Source organism: Schistocerca nitens, chromosome 8 (genome assembly GCF_023898315.1).
Source record: "Schistocerca nitens isolate TAMUIC-IGC-003100 chromosome 8, iqSchNite1.1, whole genome shotgun sequence".
Classification (NCBI taxonomy): domain Eukaryota; kingdom Metazoa; phylum Arthropoda; class Insecta; order Orthoptera; family Acrididae; genus Schistocerca; species Schistocerca nitens.
The window spans coordinates 586032656-586052173 of NC_064621.1; the positions used below are offsets into that span (position 1 = coordinate 586032656).

At 39.7% G+C, this 19518-nt stretch overlaps 1 protein-coding gene across 1 annotated transcript in view; it reads right to left on the minus strand.

Moving 5' to 3' along the window:
• LOC126199176 (carbonic anhydrase-related protein 10-like) overlaps positions 1-19518 on the minus strand; it is a 938705-nt gene that overhangs the window by 14753 nt on the left and 904434 nt on the right. The window contains exon 9 of the mRNA XM_049935947.1: positions 15640-15682. Within this exon, the coding sequence (XP_049791904.1) occupies positions 15640-15682 (43 nt within the window). The remainder of the gene's footprint in view (positions 1-15639; positions 15683-19518) is intronic.

Genomic DNA, 19518 nt, shown 5'->3' on the forward strand with positions numbered 1-19518 from the left:
CTGTTTTAACAGGCACCATATCGAAGAAAATACCACACACGAGGAAAGTGGAAAAAGATCAGCCCCTAAGTGGTCGTGACAGACGCTCCTTGATGTGGAATGTGATGAAAAATAAGACACCTCTAGAAGTCCCTCCAGAACTGTATGTCACACTCGCGAACCCTCTCAGCACCGAAACCACTCGAAGGGCGACCTAGAATCCCAAGAATACTCTTCAGCGATGTAAGTGTCCGTAGGGGCAAAACATAGTGACGAAGCCATAAAATCTTGACTATGCAGCAATGGAAAATGTCATTTGGTCGGATGACTCGCTTTACAATGCTTCCAATTCTGGAGGAGTTTAAATCCCAAGAGAGTAACGTGGCGAGGTTTCGGTGATAATTTGGACAGCCGTATCGTGATATTCCATGGAGCACAGGTCGTACTGCTGCCGTGGATTACATGACCATTTCGACAGATGAGATCCCTCCCATTGTGTAATATTTGTCCTCCAGTTGTGATGCTGTGTTCCAAAACTGCAGAGTCTATGTTCAGACAGTTCATGTCGTTCAGCACTAGTTTTGGGAACACGAAGATGAATTATTGCATCTCTCCAGGCCTCCACAGTCAATTTTGTTGAACAATGGTGGCCCATTCTGGAGAGAAGCGTGCGTGATGGCTATCCACCCCAAAATCGTTGCCTTAACTTGTCAATACTTTTCAAGAAGTTTCGCTTGCAAACCATACAGGTTCTCTGTTTATCAGTTCGAGACGACTGGAAGCTGTTTGGAATGTCAACGGTTTTCCTGCACCGCATTAGGCATGGTAAGGTGCTCCGTCTTGGATGTTTCTATATTTTTGTCTACATACATACTCCACAAGCCACCGCACGGCTGTTCATTTCCTTCCCTCCCCCACACGTACGTAAAGAGAGGGAAAACTACTATCTATATGCTTCAGTATGAAAGGCATGTTGGCGGTAGCAGAATCTTTCTGCAGTCAGCTTCAAATGCCGGTTCTCTAAATTTTCTCAATAGTGTTGCTCAAAAATTCGTCGCCTAGCCTCCAGGATTCCCATTTGAGCCTTGTAGCATCTCCGTAACACTTACGTGTAGTTCGAACCTACCGGTAACAAATCTAGCAGCCCGTCTCTGAACTGCTTCGATGTCTTTCTTTAATCTGACCTGTGGCCGATCCCAAACAGTCCAACAGTAAACAAGAATAGGTCACACTAACGTCCTATGGGCGGTCTCCTTGAAAGAAGAAACCACACTTTTCCAAAACTCTCGATAATTCGCCTTCGCTACCACAATTCTTCCATGCTCGTTCCATTTCATACCGCCTTGACACGTTACGCCCAGACAATTAACCGACGTGGCTCTGTCAAGCAGGAAATCATTAATGCTGTATTCGAACATTACTGGGTTGTTTCTCCTTCTTACTCTATTAACATTTTCCCGCATTGAGAACTAGATGCCATTCACCACACCAACCAGAAATCTTGTCATATCCTCCTACGGACATTCAATGACGACGTCTTCCGGTATAGCACGCCAACATCAGCAAACAATTGCAGACTGCTGCCCACTCTCTTGACCAAATCATTTATATACATCGAGAATAATACCGCTCCTATCACACTTTCCTAGGGCTCTACTGAGTCTGATGAGCACTAGCCGTCTAGGACAACGTATTACTTAAGAAGTTTTCGAGCCACTCACATATCTGGGAACCTATTCCATAGGCTTGTACTTTTGATAACAGTGTTCATGGTTCACCGTGCCAATTTCGGAAATCTAGAAATGTGGAATCTGCCTGTTGTCCTTCATCCATAGCTCGCAATATATCATGTGAGAAAAGGGCATATTGAGTTTCGCGCGAGCGATGCTTTCCAAAACCGTGCTTATTCGAGGACAGAAGCTTTTTCGTCTCTAGGAAATTTATTATATTAGAACTGAGAATACAGACTGGTCAACGGGGGACTGAATGGAAGCCTTAGTCCCGCTTACCGATGTTACACAGGACCGGAAGTTTCTCGGGTTCTCGGCCAGATCTTCTGTCAGGGTATGACAATGGTAGGAGTTGTACGCTTCAAGCAGAGATCTTGTTACACATGCACGAATCTCAACCAGCTTTTGCCTGTCGTCATTTGGGCATTCCCTTTTGAACCGAAGAGTGCAACAGCCTTTGCTTCTTCATCATTTTCGGAATTTCGTTATAATACCACGGTGGGTCTTCCTCATACTTAATCCACTTTCAAGGCCACGTATTTCTCCAGGCTACGATTTTCCGTCTGTTTAAATTATGGCCAAATTTCCTCTACACCTTACTGAAACAAAATAATGTCAATTCCCTGTCTAGGTGAGATGGTAACAACTGCTTAAGTGCTGTTTCTGGCAGAAACGTTCTCCTAGACATCTCGGCTGATTTATTTACTTCAGTAACCACTGTCGCTGTGGTGACATGATGATCACTAATTTCCGTCTCTGTGCTGACGCAGCCGGTAAGTTCCGGCCTTTTTGTAGCTACAAGGTCTCAAGTATTTACACTGCGTATGGACTGTATAGCTAACTGCTCAAGACAGCTTTCATGTTCAAAAGTACTTCACAAGATTGTCTCCCTGTACTCCTCTGCGTTAAATCCATATACATATCAGTCTATAGACGGTAGATTAAATTCACCTCCGACTGGCATTTCACGGTCTGGGTGTTTTCACGCTACTGACCACAGACTTTCTTTTGATTACTCTAAACTGTCGCAGCGGAATTGGGTGGGCGGTAAAAAATCCAACAATTAATTTGATTTCATCTAGGCCTGCTATATGTGACTACATAACCTCACTGTCACACGCAATTTCGACCTCAATAGAGACAACATTTTTGTCAATCGCACTGAACACTTCCTCTCCAATTGCGTCTAATAGGAAAACCGAATTGTTTATTGAAGAGAAAGAGCTTCATACATTGAGCACGTCACTGACAAGTTGGTCCACCTCCAGCCCTTATGAAAGCAGTTATTCGGCTTGGTGTTGCTTCATGGAGTTGTTAGATATCTTTCTGAGGGACAGCTTGCCACATTTAGTCTAACTGGCGCGTTAGATTGTCAAAATCCCCATCTGATTGGAGGGCCCCTAGCCTCAAGAGGAATTCCAGCAACTGTGTCAGTCAGTGCCAAACCGAATATGCAAAAGGATCAGAGGTGGAGTAATGTTTTAATTAACTCTCAGTTTGTGGAGCTCCTTCTCTTGATTAAATCATGCTGTTTTCTGAAATTGTTTTTTTAGATTGTATCTCAGAGCTATCTACTTCAGGTTTCAGCGAGCTCTCGGTCCCAAGTAAAATTTAAGCCCCGAGAACATTCCTGAAGGGCAATAAATTTGGCAACGTACAAACACTCCGACAGTTTACTGATAAAATTTTGACAGTCAAAATTGTTTACTCTGAACGCGATCTGATTTCGCTATCTGCGTATCGTCTGGTAAATGTTATTCCGCCTGAATTAAAACTACTCCGTGTGCGCTCCTTAAAGAGCTATTCTGCTACCCGAGTAGTCCATCCCACCCTCCTCCCTACCCCCCCCCCCCTTCCCAGCCAATATTTCCGCTTTTAGTAGTCGAGTCTCCAAAATTCCCGGCAAACATGTCTCGTGGGGTTACCGTTTTCCTTAGTAAATAAATACTACCCCGTGGTACAGTATCAATAATCAGTATCTTGATGTTGAAGCCTCAGTATAGCAGTTCACAAATTCCGCTCAAATTTCGCTTTCTGGACCTCAACTTCAATTTTACAACTCTGACTGTGTGTGTGTGTGTGTGTGTGTGGGTGTCTACGACGATTCCGGCTTTGCTCATCGATACTGATTGAAACTAATTGACTCCTGTAGTATCGGGTTAGTCGTTGGAATAATTTCACTGGTGAAGTTCCTATATTTATTTTAAACAAGAAACTGATTAATTTAATAAAACTTCTCGGCATCAAAGTATGGAGCACTTCATTTCACTTTGTTTTAAGAACGTAAATACTTATCAAGTGAGGTTACGCAGTAGTTCAAGCTTCAAACTTGCACTTCGGTGAACAGTGGCTTAGATCCCTCCCCAGATAATGGTTTTGCTTGCCTTTTTTCTTGATTGTTTAAGGAAATTCAGGAATAGTTCCCTTGAAGACTACACAACCGGCTTCCTTTACTGTACCTCCTCGATCCTATTTTATGCTGCGTCTCTAACGACCTCGTCGTCGATAGGGAGTTGAAAGCAAACCTTCTTTCCTCGTGAAGACTTACGAGACTTCTTTATTGAATTTTATAGGCCATTGTAAAAATGACGACAACTAGCGAATTAAAAGGTCTTTATGAGTTTCCGAGTCCACATTTGCGCTGAAAAAGTGTCTGAGATATTCGAAATATTATGGTAGCTATGTAAGAAATGATAGCTCAATTTTCAGTAAAAGGTTCGTCTACAGATAAACGATGTAACTACCCTCGACTATTAAGCATTTTCGAGACGATTTATCGTGCCTCCACTACGCGCTGTTAACTACGGTGTACCACTGTATTTTCCTCTGTACAGAAAAAAGCTATGCGTGATCGTTCAACACAACAAAAAGGCGTTAAACAGATAAAAAAAACTGAATGTTTTATATGTGAAACGCTGGCACGTGAAATCAAAGTCGGATACTGCTTGAAGGTGAAACCGCTGCGACATTGCAGGGGACATTTTTCATTTCGTGAAATGCCGGTGGACGGAATTAGTTAGTAGAGGAAAAAGAGTTGACATTTTATTCCGTCCAAAATTAAAAGTAAATATGAGCGAACAGACAGAGGACAGGAAAGAACCGAATAGTTTTCGGCTATACGTGCCCGTTAAATTGAAACAAAGCAAGCGAGTTCCATTTAAATTTCAGTATATTTTTACACAAGTCCTCTAAGGAAAATATAAATTGACATAAGACGAGAGAACGGCATTTTATTTTGAAGAGTTGTCGAAATGTTGTTTTCTAATAGAAACTAATTACTTCAGAACACACTTTTCAGAGACTATGAATCAAAGGATTCCACCTCCTACTTTTCATATTGAAAATTAAATTATACTCCAGTGCAGTTTCAGGGTAGGAAGTGAAATTAGTATGGGATGAGACAGAGTGCTTCTTTCTTCACTAAACTTTTATCGCATACCACCCACTCCACTCGATTATATCACCCCTCATACCTCCTCCCTCGCTTCCCTCGACCACTCCGTCCCCCCCCCCCCCCCACACACACACACCCCTCCCATGCACACACACGATTTCCACCATCCCAGCGTTGTCTGTAATGTAGCAAATGTGTTTATATGAGAATTGCTTTATTTTTTGTGTTCTTGAATTTTTATACAAAGACTTGTCGCAAGGCCTCACAAAAAAAGATCTACAGATAAGTAAAACTACTACTGCCACTATTACTACTTATACAACTACTACCAAATTGATTACCACTTGACGCGTCAAGATGTGTTCTACCGAGCGTTCACTACTTTTAGTTGATTCGTGATATAATTTCTTTCTCCCCATTTCATTTCACTACCTCTTTCTTAGTTATCCAAACTACTCATGTAATATTCAGCATTCCCCTGTAGCGTAAAATATGAAACGGCTCTATTCCCTCCATGTTTGTAGTGATTACTGTTCAAGTTTCACTTCCTTTCAAGACTCCATTCCATAAAAATACCTTTAGAAAATTTATCCATGTGGACATTTATTTTATATGTTTACTTTCTTTCTTACTTCCAGAGAGCTTTCCTTCTCATTAGCAGTTTGCAGGATCTAACCTCTCTACTTCGGTCACTTATCTAGCTGCGCAAATAAAATTAATCCACTACGTTTAGGATCTCATTTCGTAATTTGATTTATGTCGCCCACGCTGTTAACCTTGCTTATCTTGATGTGCAGCTTATTAATTCTTTTTGAAGCACTATGCACTGCGTTCAACGGCTCCTCCTTGTTCTCTTATATCTGTGAGAGAATTTAAATTTCATCGACCGATCTTAACGTTTCGTGAACTTCTATTATCTTCAAGTTACTCTTTTTTTTCCTTTACTATTTCTTCAGTGTACACATTGAAGAACGTAATGGTACACAACAACCTTGTGTCATTTTCTTTCCAACCACTGCTTCCCTTCCACGTCTGTCTACTGCATAACCGCAGCCTGGTTTCTGAACAAGCCGTAAATAATTTTTACTGCCTGTGTTTTATACCTGCTGTTTCATTCTACTCTGCATAAGTAGAACAGAACATAGTGTACGATCACCCGCACTGAAGGGAACGCACACGCCAGTGGAAAAAACAGATCGACGACGGCGGAGTTAACGAAATGAACGGCTGTTGTTGTTGTGGCCTTCAGTCCACAGACTGGCTTGATGCAGCTCTCCATGCTACTCTATCCTGGGCAAATTTCTTCATCTCCCAGTACCTACTGCAACCTACATCCTTCTGAATCTGCTTAGTGTATTCATCTCTTGGTCTCCCTCTGCGATTTTTACCTTCATACTTCCCTCCAGTACTACATTCGTGATCCCTTGTGCCTCAGAACGTGTCCTATCAACAGATTCCTTCTTCTAGCGAAGCTGTGCCATAAATTCCTCTTCTCCCCAATTCTATTCAGTACCTCCACAGCCCGCATCTCGTGGTCGTGCGGTAGCGTTCTCGCTTCCCACGCCCGGGTTCACGGGTTCGATTCCCGGCGGGGTCAGGGATTTTCTCTGCCTCGTGATGGCTGGGTGTTGTGTGATGTCCTTGGGTTAGTTAGGTTTAAGTAGTTCTAAGTTCTAGGGGACTGATGACCATAGATGTTAAGTCCCATAGTGCTCAGAGCCATTTGAACCATTTTTTGAGTACCTCCACATTAGTTACGTGATGTACCCATCTAATCTTCAGTATGGTTCTGTAGCATCACATTTGGAAATCTTCTATTCTCTTCTTGTCTAAACTACTCAAATGGTTCAAATGGCTCTGAGCACTATGGGACTTAACATCTGTGGCCATCAGTCCCCTAGAACTTAGAACTACTTAAACCTAACCAACCTAAGGACATCACACACATCCATGCCCGAGGCAGGATTCGAACCTGCGACCGTGGCAGTCGCGCGGTTCCGGACTGAGCGCCTAGAACCGCTAGACCACCGTGGCCGGCTCTAAACTATTTACCGCCCATGTTTCACTTCCATACATGGCTACAATACGTACAAATACTTTCAGAAAAGACTTCCTTACACCTGAATGTTTACTCAATGTCAACAAATTTCTCTTCTTCAGAAACGCTTTCCTTGGCGTAGCCAGTCTACATTTTATATGGTATATACTTCGGCCACCACCAGTTATTTTATCCCCGAATAGGAAAACGCATATACTACTTAAAGTTTCTCATTTTGTAATCTAATTCCCTCAGTATCACTTGATTCAATTTGACTAAATTTCATTATCCTCGTTTTACTCTTGTTGATATTCATCTTATATCGTCCTTTCAAGACGCTGTCTTTTCCGTTCAACTACTCTTCCTAGTCCTTTTCTGTCTGTAACAGAATTAAAATTTTTGTTTGTTCTCCATGGATTTTAATTCCTACTCCGAATTTTTCTTTTCTTTCCTTTACTCCTTGCTCAATATACAGATTGAATAACATCGGGAATAGACTACAACCCTGACTCACACCCTTCTCAATCACTGCTTCCCTTTCGTGCCCCTCGACTCTTGCAACTGCCATCTGGTGTCTGTAGAAACTGTAAATAGCCTTTCACTCCCTGTATTTCACCCCTGCAACCTTCAGAATTTGAAAGAGAGTATTCCAGACAACATTACCAAAAGCTTTCTCCTAGTCTACAAATGGCAGAAACGTAGGTTTGCCTTTCCTTAATCTATCTTCTACGATAAGTCGTAGGAAGACTCAGGATTAAATAAGATAAAAGGAGTAGTATCATGCCATCAGAATTTCTAATCGTTGGATGAATTGGCAATAAAACGACTATTCATATTGGTGTGTAGAATGCACGACTTTGGCGAGCTTAACACCTCATGCATACAAGTTTATGACAAAAATAATATACAGAATAAGTTAAAATAAAGTTGAGGGTACGTTAGATGACGATCAGTTTTGCCTTATTGGAGATAAAAGCATTAGAGAGCAATTCTTACGTTGCGGTTGATAATGGAAACAAGACTAAGCAGTATCAAGGCACGTTCTTAAGACTTTTCGATCTGGAAAAAGAGTTCGGCAATGTCAAATGGTGCGAGATGCTAGAAATTCTCAGGAAAATAGGAATAAGATATAGGGAGAGACGGGTAATACATACAATGTACAAGAGGGAATAATAACAGTGTAAGACCAAGAACGAAGTGCGCGTATTAAAAAGGATGCAAGATAGGGATTGAGTCTTTCGCCCCTACGTTCAATCTATACATCGAAGAAGCAATGACGAAAATAAAAGAAAGGTTCGAGAATGGAACCAAAATACAAAGTGAAAGGATAGCAATGATAAGATTTGCTGATGGAGAATGTGAGGTAGAGTTACAGGATCTGCATATTGGAATGAACAGTCAGATCAGTATAGAATATGGACTGAGGGTAAATAAAAGAAAGGCAAAAGTACTGGGAACAGTGAAAAGCTTCACATCAGGATTGATGATCGCGAAGTTGATGAAATTAAGGAATTCTGCTACCAAGGCAGCAAAATAACCAATGACGATGGAGCAAGGAGGATATAAGAAGCAAACTAGAACTGGCAGAAAGGGCATCCGTGACCAAGGGAAATCAACTAGTGTTTAACATCGACTTGAATTTGAGGAACAAATTTCTGAGAATGTACGTGTGGAACAAAGCATTTTATGGTATGTAAGATCGTAAAACGTGGACTGTGGGAAAACCTCAACAGAAGTGAACCGAATCATGTGAGACATGGTGCGACAGATGCGTGTTAAAAATTAGATGGACAGTTAATGAGGGGTTCTGCACAGAATCGTCGAGGAGAGGAACATACGGAAAACACTGACAAGAAGAAGGTACAGGAACCCATGAGGGATTGACTTCCATGGTACTAGAAGGACCTGTAGATGTTGGAAACTCTAGAGGAAGACAGAGAGTGGACAATATCGAGAAATAATTGAGGACGTAGGTTGCGAGTGCTGCTCGGAGATGAAGAGGTTCGCGCAGGAGATGAATTAATGACGAGCCGCATCAAATCAGTCAGAAGACAGATGAGTAAAGACGAAATCTTAAGCTTCATTCACGTAACGAGATGGACTGGTAAGTGTATCGGCTACGGTGTTTACAGGCGCTCTCGCGTCAGTGGACACAGAGGCGCGGGGCGGCGCGGCGAGGCGCGGAGTGTCACGGTTTAGGGGCGGCGCCGGCGCCGCCTCTCACCGGAGTGGGCTGCTACCGGGGCGTCTCCGACCCGTCCTCCATGTGGATAACCTGGCTCGCGGAGGCGAGTCACAATCACTGTCCCAAACCAAACCCACCGTTTTCAGAATAAAGGACATACTGCAGTAAATTTGTCGGAATCCTTACTAGAATCTACAAGCGCTGTAACCTTTGGTAGCCGTTCCGCATTCTATCTTGTAAGAAAAGTTGTTGGGGCAGTATTTCTTGGCGTGTTCCTATACTTATAATCTGATCTTCTCTCACAGCTTCTACCATTCTTACCATTTTTCTCTAAATATTTCCTGTTAGTATTTTACTACTACGACTTATTAAACTGACGTTTTGGTAAAATTCCTATTTGTCAACACCTGCCACCTTTGGAATTAGACTTCAGACGTACTTCTTACAGACTGAGGATATATCGCTTGTCTCAAAAATCTTGCATTTTAAGTAGAATCGTTTTTTAACGCTACGTGTTCCCTAGGAGCTAAATAATATTGCGCAAGTTTATCAGTTCTAGGCGCCTTGCTTCCACTTTGGTTCTTCGAAATTTTTTACACTTTATCACATCTCCCATCTCATCTTAATCTATTGCTTCCCTCTCTATACTACAGTCTTCACGTTCGTTTCCTTCTCTCCTTTATATTTCTATATATTTCTCATACACAATTATTAACTGCGTTTTAAAACTTGCTCTAAGAGTGCCTAAATTCAATGAATTGACTCTCACATTTATATAGACAGCAAATATGTGGCCACATAATTACATATGCTAGTCTTACGCTACTAAGCCTTTGTCTCAATACATGTCGACACATAAGGCTCCTCTTAGTATTCTGATAACAATAATTAGATCTTTGTACTACTTATGTGAGAAAAATAATTATTCCTCCTTTGACACATTTCGAATTTCCTCATTCCTGTAACCAGGAAACAAATACAAGTAATTTTACAGTTCAGATCTTATCACAAAACTCATACCAACAGTGTTATACAAATATATTATACAAATTCTAGTCCAGCGTTTGTGACATGAACATTACTCTAATCTCGTTTGATAGATATTTCTAACAGACGCTACTGTATCTGTTATGTCTGTGTGATTTTGTAGCTTATTCATTTACAGTGCGACCAGTCCTACCCCCTCCACAAATATAGCCCCATATATCCCAACCAGTTTTTCATCCGACAATAAATTAAGATCATCTTGTAGGCTTTAAATCAAACAGTTGGTACACACAGCATATATTCATTCTGATCTTCTGATCCTAGAATATTATTTAAGTCCTGTTAGCTGAAATCTACTGCACATACTATTTAACATCCAATTGCTGACACTTCAGTAGCTGAACTTTCCAGTAGCACCCCCAGTAGTTGCCAGTCCCCAGTAGATGACACTGCCCAGTAGCTCATGCCTGCAGTAGCTGACACACACAGCAGCTGTCACCTGACAGTAGTTGACTCTCTGGGTAACTCACACACACAGCACATACACACTGACACTTCATGGTGACAGAATGCTATTTCAAATCCAGATCCATTGTACAGATAGCCAGTAGCTGAAAATACCCTTAGCTAACACTGTCAGCTTCTGACAGCCCCAATAACTGACATAACTGACAGCGCTAGTAGCTGACACTCCTAGCAGCTGACACCCTCAGCAGCTGACACCCCCAGGGGCTAACATGCTCCACATAACACACAGTCAGCTTCTGCTGATTCAGTATAGTTTTTAGGTCCAATGGCTAACGTCCATCTGGTGTTAGAATACCATTCAGGATCCAGCACTAATTCTTGATGCCAGGTTTTGGAACATACTACTAAGTTCTGAACACGTATTAGGTGGGAACTGCCAACTATCGCTGTCGGGCCAGTTTAGCATTTTATTTTGTTTCAGTTTTCAAACTGTAGCCTGTACGGAGAAAGAATTGAAAAAAAAAATTATCATCAACAAAGAAAATCAAATGCAGTTTCCTGTTGGTTGAGGTTCAACAGCTGTAAAGTATTTTATAAAAAGCATTTTAAGCATTAGCTTTTTATTTGCCTCATTAGTCATCTACTACTTGTTTCTATTATTAACCATCATCCAGAATGCAGGGCACAATTACTAATCCTTTGTACACTACATCCTGGATGATGGTTAATAACCGAAAGTGATAGATAACTAATGTTGCAAATAAACAGCTGGTGGTTAAAATGCATTTTATATAAGAAACGAGATAGTCAATTGCTTGAAGCTTTTGAAGCTGTTAGAAATGGAACGTTCATACTGAGTGCCAGTAAACTGCACAAAGGTCCAAGAACAACTCTGACATACGAAATTTCTGGGAAATGTTCAAGTTCCAAGACAGATGGAATCTTCTGTTAATTCGGTGGAGGATATAGATATTCGTTAGTGAAGGGGATCCTGGAGAGTGAAAACAGAGAATTGCTTATTAGCATAGTCAACAAATAGGTGTTGTGGTTCAATAAAGGTATTTGGATACTCCATTCAGAAATGAGGAATCTAGCAAGAACTGGTTTTTGCAACGACACCCTGACAATCCACAAAGAATTCCAGAGATAACGGCAACAGGGAGCATGCTTCACATGTTGAGACATCAGAAACTTACGAAGAGTACTGTGGGAGGATGTGATTCAAGAAACATTCAATCCAGCTTCCAGTAGCAGTTTATGATGCCTGTCAGAAAAGAAAGTGAATGCTACTATTAAAAGCATAACACAAAAATTACAACGCCTCCGCACTAGCTTTTGCTCATAGGTAATGGAGAATGATACTACTTTTTGACTGAGAGATAGTGGGATGGCATATCTTTGTGAACATGGGTGATCATGTGCCAAGCAATCATTAATTTCACTGCGAATTAAAGCCGCACATTTGCAGACAGATGCCTGACAAAGCACGTAATATTTCTCTGACAAAGCAAGTCCCGACTTGTCTTGCCTTGTCAAAATGGCAAAATATAAGCTGTTCTGAGATTGCGAAAGTACTGACCAGCTGACGCAGCACAAAAAATATATGTGAGAAAAGGGAGGGTCAGTCATTCATGTCAAATTATTAATGCTGAGCCGTCATAACCATAGCAGACATTAAATGCTTTTCTTCAGACATGCACACAACAAAAATACTGAAGTCTATCATGTATTACTTTTAACGATCTTACATCTTTCATCTACTGATAACTTGCTGTTATCAGGGACTTTTTCTCAATCAGTGTTGCAGTTTCTGCAAACAGTCTACTCCCCCCCCCCCCTCCACCACGAAAAGAACCTTGTTGTTGTGGTCTTCAGTCCAGAGACTGGTTTGATGTAGCTCCCCATGATACTCTATCCTGTGCAAGGTTCTTCATCTCCCAGTACTTACTGCAACCTACATCCTTCTGAATCTGCTTAGTGTATTCATCTCTTGGTCTCCCCCTGCGATTTTTACCCTCCACGCTGCCCTCCAATACTAAATTGGTGATCCCTTGATGCCCCAGAATATGCCCTACCAACCGATCCCTTCTTCTAGTCAAGTTGTGCCTCAAAGTTCTCTTCTCTCCAGTTCTATTCAATACCTCCTCATTAGTTGTGTGATCTACCCATCTAATCTTCAGCATTCTTCTGTAGCACCATATTTCGAAAGCTTCTATTCTCTTCTTGTCCAAACTATTTATCGTCCATGTTTCACTTCCATACATGGCTACACTCCATACATACTTACAGACACTTAAATTTATACTCGATGATAACAAATTTCTCTTCTTCAGAAATGCTTTCCTTGCCATTGCCACTCTACATTTTATATTCGCTCTACTTCGACCATCATCAGTTACTTTGCTCCCCAAATAGTGATACTCATTTACTAACCTTATCATTGCAAAATTCAGAGTAGCGGTCGTTATGTACCTGGAGGACAGCAAAAGACCAAAGACTCATTGACGAACTGGGCAATTTATGGTAGACTGAAGAACATGGACATCATTGGTCGTTTTATAAATATTGATATAACAATATTACTATATAAGTGGACGAAAATTAGTTTATTATAAGCTAACAACCAAACTAGTGTTATTTACAGTTTCAGTTAAGTATTCTCCTTATGAAGTAACATGAGAAATCACAAAAAGAAAAGAGAGACACAACACCAAAATTAATATACAGTGAAAAGTCAAAAAAGTAATAGCTGTTTCTTCACTGAGGAAGGTCGCCAATAAATAAGGAATACGTCTTACAACATTACAGCAGCTCTGTTGAAAAATGAGAAAGAAACATGCTGTTAATAATATTTGTAGCTACAAATAGTTCCACTGGTCAACTAGCTAGGAAAACATTATTATATGTAAAGTAAGTGAGTAATTTAATGTGTATTAATTTTAAAATTTGTTGCTATAATTCACAAGTAACACAGGGACCCAATATGTAAACGATCATTAAGAACAATATTTATACAATGTTTTACAGTCACTTGATGGCATTGTCCCTGACATATTATATTATTGTCCACTCCAAACAACAGTGTCTGATGCTGGATACCAAAAATCTCGCTGTTATATCAGAGGAGAAAACAAGCACAATGAGTCCAGATAAAGAGAACAGGATTTCTTCTGCTCCCGTGTTACAGGCCTTGAAGCATCTGTTTTATGTTTGAACCACAATACTCACTGAAAGACCTTCATCGTTGGAGTAGGAGAAATGACACCCAATCTCAAGAGCAAGATGTTTCAACTCCAAATGTGAAGTTGTGGGGCTGATTTATCTGAATGAATGCAACACATATCTACCATAAATATTCTTAACTGTCAGTTCACCATTCTTTTAGTTTATATGTAAAATGTGATTTATTGGATGATATACTTTTTATACCTGGAGTATTTCTATATTGTGAAAAAATGCAAAAACACTAAATGTGTAGAAAAAAGGTGTACAACTGAAACTTTGAATATTCCAAAATCTGTGCAATTGGAACTTTTAATAATCGTTGCTGAGGCTAGAGAATATGTAAATGTGGAACTGTGCATCTAACTTTCTTTGGAATGTAACATTTTTATGATAAATTATACACTGAGAGCATTGTTTGTTAGTGTTTCTACCTTCCTGTTCCCTCTGGCATGTATTACAAAGATAGAGCTGAAATCTACAGATGTCGTGGTATATTATATGACGTGAACAGAGAGAGATGAAATTTGCTGATGATGAGACACTATAGTTTTTAACATGAACGTTAGGCTACTATAAAACAAAACGAAATTAAATTTCCCGATAGAGCCAATGTGAGATGAAATTTCCTGGCAAACGACGCAGTATTGGACATAAATATTAACTTCTAAAATGAGCAAAGCGTTACAGAAATGATGGGGCTGCTATATTTGAAATTAATATTGTGTGTATGTGTGTGTGTGTGTGTGTGTGTGTGTGTGTGTGAGCACTTGTTGGCTTACAAGAATTTTGATAAATAATCAAATAACCTAGAATATGACGCTCAGGTGAAGAAGAAACTTGTTGAAGTAGTGCAGTAAAATTGGCTACTTCCGAACAAGGCGGATATTGGAAAAATAATACTGCGCTGTCATTTGATGTTTCGCTTTGGTCAATACTAAGAAATTTCTGGTCACTACCATCTTGTATTTTTAAGCCCTGTGACTAGCTTTTTCACTTAAAAATTTACCACCATTCCTACATTTTTTAAAGTGCTGCGATTGGACTAAAATTTTAAAAATTTTCCCATCTATGTCATCTTACATTTGTGAGTGCTGTGGTTGGATGTACCGTTTGTAATTATTTGCGAAGCTGTCTTGTAGATTTTTAAGATTTCTACCATTCACCATCTTCGAATTTTAAAGTACCCACCATCTGTCATCTTGATAACATAATTAAAAATGGACTTGGCTTGTGACATCATGATGATGATAATATCACAGGGAAGGCGTCATGACTTGTGATGTCAAGAAAAAAAAAAGCAGGACAGAAGCCCCAATGTAAAAGAAGTGTGCCACATACTTGGTAGCTATACTGCTGTGCTAATAAGGAACTAGCGTAAGCTATTTTACATAACATGATTACACTTTGTTATCAATACTTTCTGATAAAAATTGAGTGTAAATGCAGTATGGAACTCCTACTGAAGTACAGTGCATTCTTGGTAAAAATTTGTGCAAAGTAGTTTCTATACTATTTTAAAGAGGATTATACTGGCACATGGGTTATTAATAGAACTGAACTCTTGATAATCCTTTCAGTTTGTAAAAACACTATTGTGTCATGCAGACTAGATTTAATTACGTTGGGTACTTACCTATATAACGCATGTCCCTGTGCATTGTTGGACACTTCTTCCCCTGAAATAAAAAGGTGGCTTCTTAAAATGTAATGTTTAGAAAACAATCCATCAAATAAGTTAAAATCTTCTGGGTTATTAGGCCGCGTCATGTTTCTTCTTTTACAAGAAACATGACGTGGCCTAATAACCGAGAAGATTTTAACTTCTGTGACAACGGCCACGAAAGCCTGCAGACTTACATAATCCATCAAATAGAAGAATTACCGGTGAAACATTTCGATAATAAATGTCATTAAGGAAAGCTAAACACATATTTACATACGCAATTTTATTGTGTACAATATTTTATTAGTATCCCTGTGATATAATCAAATGTGAACTATAGTCACATGTAAAATTATCATAAATTCCTTGTGTAAAAACAAATCTTATTGAAATCTACCAGATGAATTCACTGCATAACGTACTTAGCTCAGCTATGTTTCTTAAAGGTACCAGAAGAACAGTGAAAGAGATTTTCTAGAAAGAGTAATCAGTCTAATTTCTATTTAGATGTATGGTTTATGCTATTAGCATCAGATGTTCTTTTTCCCCCTAGGGCAATTAATCCTTGATGTTAATTGGTGTACATTCTCTTATTTATACTGGAGAATGAAAATTAGTGTTGATTTTTTAAATAACGAACACATTCACTTTGAAGTCTTTGGGACTCATACAATTCGTAAACTATGTTAATTATACAGGTATATTTACAAATGATTACAATGTATAATGCTACATATTATATCATGACAACAGCTGTAGTAATCAAGTGTGACTGTGTCGACCAGACAACGCGAATGCCATAAAAACTAGTCACTGAATGAATAAAGTGATGTTGCAGCTTCTAAGCGCTTATGCTTACCTCTTTGGATTTAGTCAGAGATTTGTATAATAAATTTACTACAAAATTTTATTCGTTAGAGATGCAATGACAAATGGCTGTTACTGTGTCTCCCTATTTGGCATGACTTCAAATAAATTTGTTACAAAATGTTATTATTTAATGATTCAGTGACGTGGGGACGTTGTTGCTCTGTCCCAGTTTGCATGGCAACAGATGCATTCATAATGAAATGTTATTCTTTAATTTTACATTGATTAGCAGTGTTTGCTACTGTGTCCTGTTTGGCATGGCATCAAATAAATTTATTATGAAATGCCATTATTTACTGATGCAATGGAGAGCGTTTGTTGCTGCTGTTCGCTGCAAATAAAATGTTATTCTTTATGTACTGATGAGTGGTCATTGATGTTGTGCACTGTTTGGCTCTTCATGAAACAAATTTATTGTTCTGTAATGATGTACTGGCGATTGGCCATTCTTGATGTTCCGTGTTTGGCAATCCATCGAATGAATTTATTATACAAATTATGATTCATTCATATACTGGCGAGCAGCTTTTGCTGCTGTCCACTGTTTGGCATGGTATCAAACAGATTTACCAAAAATGTTTTATTTATTCTCAAACTGACCAACGGGCATTGGTGCTGAGCCCTATTTGAAACAGAAACAAATAAATTCATTATAAAATATTACGCTTTAATGTTGCAGTGATAAACGCCATTGCTACTAAGCCCTGTTTGGCATGACACCCACATTACATAGAAATCCCCCACATGATTACATGTGTCGCAGTCTATTAGGGTTTCTCAGTTAGTCGTATGACCTCTGATGCGCATGTAATTGTTCCAGTTGGTCGCACATTTCGAATTTCCCATAAGTCGCTCTGGAGTTCCCCAAGGCTCCATCCTTGGTCCATTACTCTTCTCACTGTACATTAATGATATTCCTTCAGTGATTCACTCCTGCAACTACCATCTATATGCCGACGACATCCAACTGTACATAAGTGCAAGCCCCAAGAACATTGCTGACGCAGTAGCGAGTATGAACGCAGATCTTTGCTCTGTTTCTCGATGGGCACAGAACCTAGGTCTGAAACTAAACCCCAAGAAATCCCAGGTCATACTTATGTCTCATCCAAAGGTAATCAGTCGGAACTTTCGCGAAACAGTCCCTCAAATACTCCTCAATGGTACCCAACTACCATACAAAAAAAAAAAAAAAAAAAAAAAAAAAAAAGACCTTGGAATAATCTTGGATGAACACCTAAACTGGGAAGAACAAACAGTCACAGCTTGCCGGAAATCGCTCTCCTCCCTACAGGCAATTCAAAAATTTAGAAAAATATTTCCAGCCCATGTTAAACAAAAATTAGTCCAAACACTAGTCTTGCCTAATCTTTACTACTGTGATGTAGTTCATCAAGGCACAAATGGTGAAAATACGAGATGCCTCGAGCTAGTGATGAATGCTTGCGTTAGATACGTATGCAATATACGGTTGTATGATCATATCAGTCCTTCATACTCCCAGCTAGGTTGGATACGCCCACATAAGGCACGCGATCTCCACACGATGTGCTTACTTCATCGATTTCTTAGCCACTGGTGCCCCCAATACTTATCTTCTCACATTAAACACCTATCATCATTCCACAACCGCAATACCAGATCGGTTACTTCTAGCATCTTGGCTGTACCTTTAAATAACACAAAATCTTTCTCCATGTCATTCTCCATCTCAGCCATACGACTATGGAACGCGCTCCCCTGTGATCTGCGTCTTATGCAGAACCACTCAACATTCAAGAGGGAACTCAAGACTTACATATTAGGGACAGTATAGCCACCATTGTTGTGCCCCTCTCATCTTTTTCTTTCTCCTCTCCATCATAGCTTCGAATTATACCATTGTATTTCTCTTCCTCTAACCTATCTACCTCTTCTATATCTCTCTCACCCCATTCTATCGTCTTATGTCTCTGATTGATGAGAATAACTCACAAGCTGCAAGAATATAACGAGAAAATTCCCAACTAGCAATAGGACTGACATTCATAAAAGAAAAATATGTTTACTTTCATATACATAGTCATTACTATTATTATTATTATTATTATTCATTGTTATAATTATTTTTTTATAATCTCTATTTTTTTCTTTAACATTAATATTGTATAACATGTTATATGTCCTTAATGTTCTGTAGAAACTCAAATTTGTTGAATCTGAGTATGCCTGGTTAGGTGTAAGAGAGGGCCTGAAGGCCCTAATCTTGCCAGGTAAAATAAATGCATAATTAAAAAAAAAATAAGTCCGATGGGCTGTTGAAAAGCCGGTTCCACGCCATCTGGCGGAAATGGTCAGCTTCAGGACGCCACAGCTTTGTGGCGAGTAAAGAGAAAAATGGAGAAGAGGAACGGCGCTGGAAACTAACAGCAGAGGCCGTGGCACTGCTCGCCAACTCTTGTTGCCACTAAGGGTGTACGCTGGGAGCAAAGTAGACTGTGTGGGATGGATAACTGCTGTTCATTGATGCAACGTAGCTGACGTGGAGTGATTGATTCTGTGAGAAGTAGGGCTCTATATCGTGTATGTGCCCTTAATTTGGGGGAGACCTGTGAATGCCTCTATACATTGCACACAAACGCCAGTCCCAGCTGTATTTGTGTTGCGTCCTAAGCATGAAAGTACTCCATCGCCAATTTAACACTGACTATAGTATGCAAGAACAGTGTGAGCACGGAATTAATTTCATGTTGCAATTTTCTTGGTAATTGCCAATGGTATTTATTTGACGGCTGCGTCTACTTCGTATTGTGTGACGAATGTGTTTAATGGATCGTGTTAGACTGTACACAACTGAACTGGTTTGTCACACAGATATTCCTTGTTATTCTGTGACATTTACTTGTGTCTTTGATAAAGTCTTCATCAAAAGTGTTTCGCTGGTTCAAGGAAGATTAAGATTAAATTAATGGTGAATTTGATGAACAAGTACTAAGATCT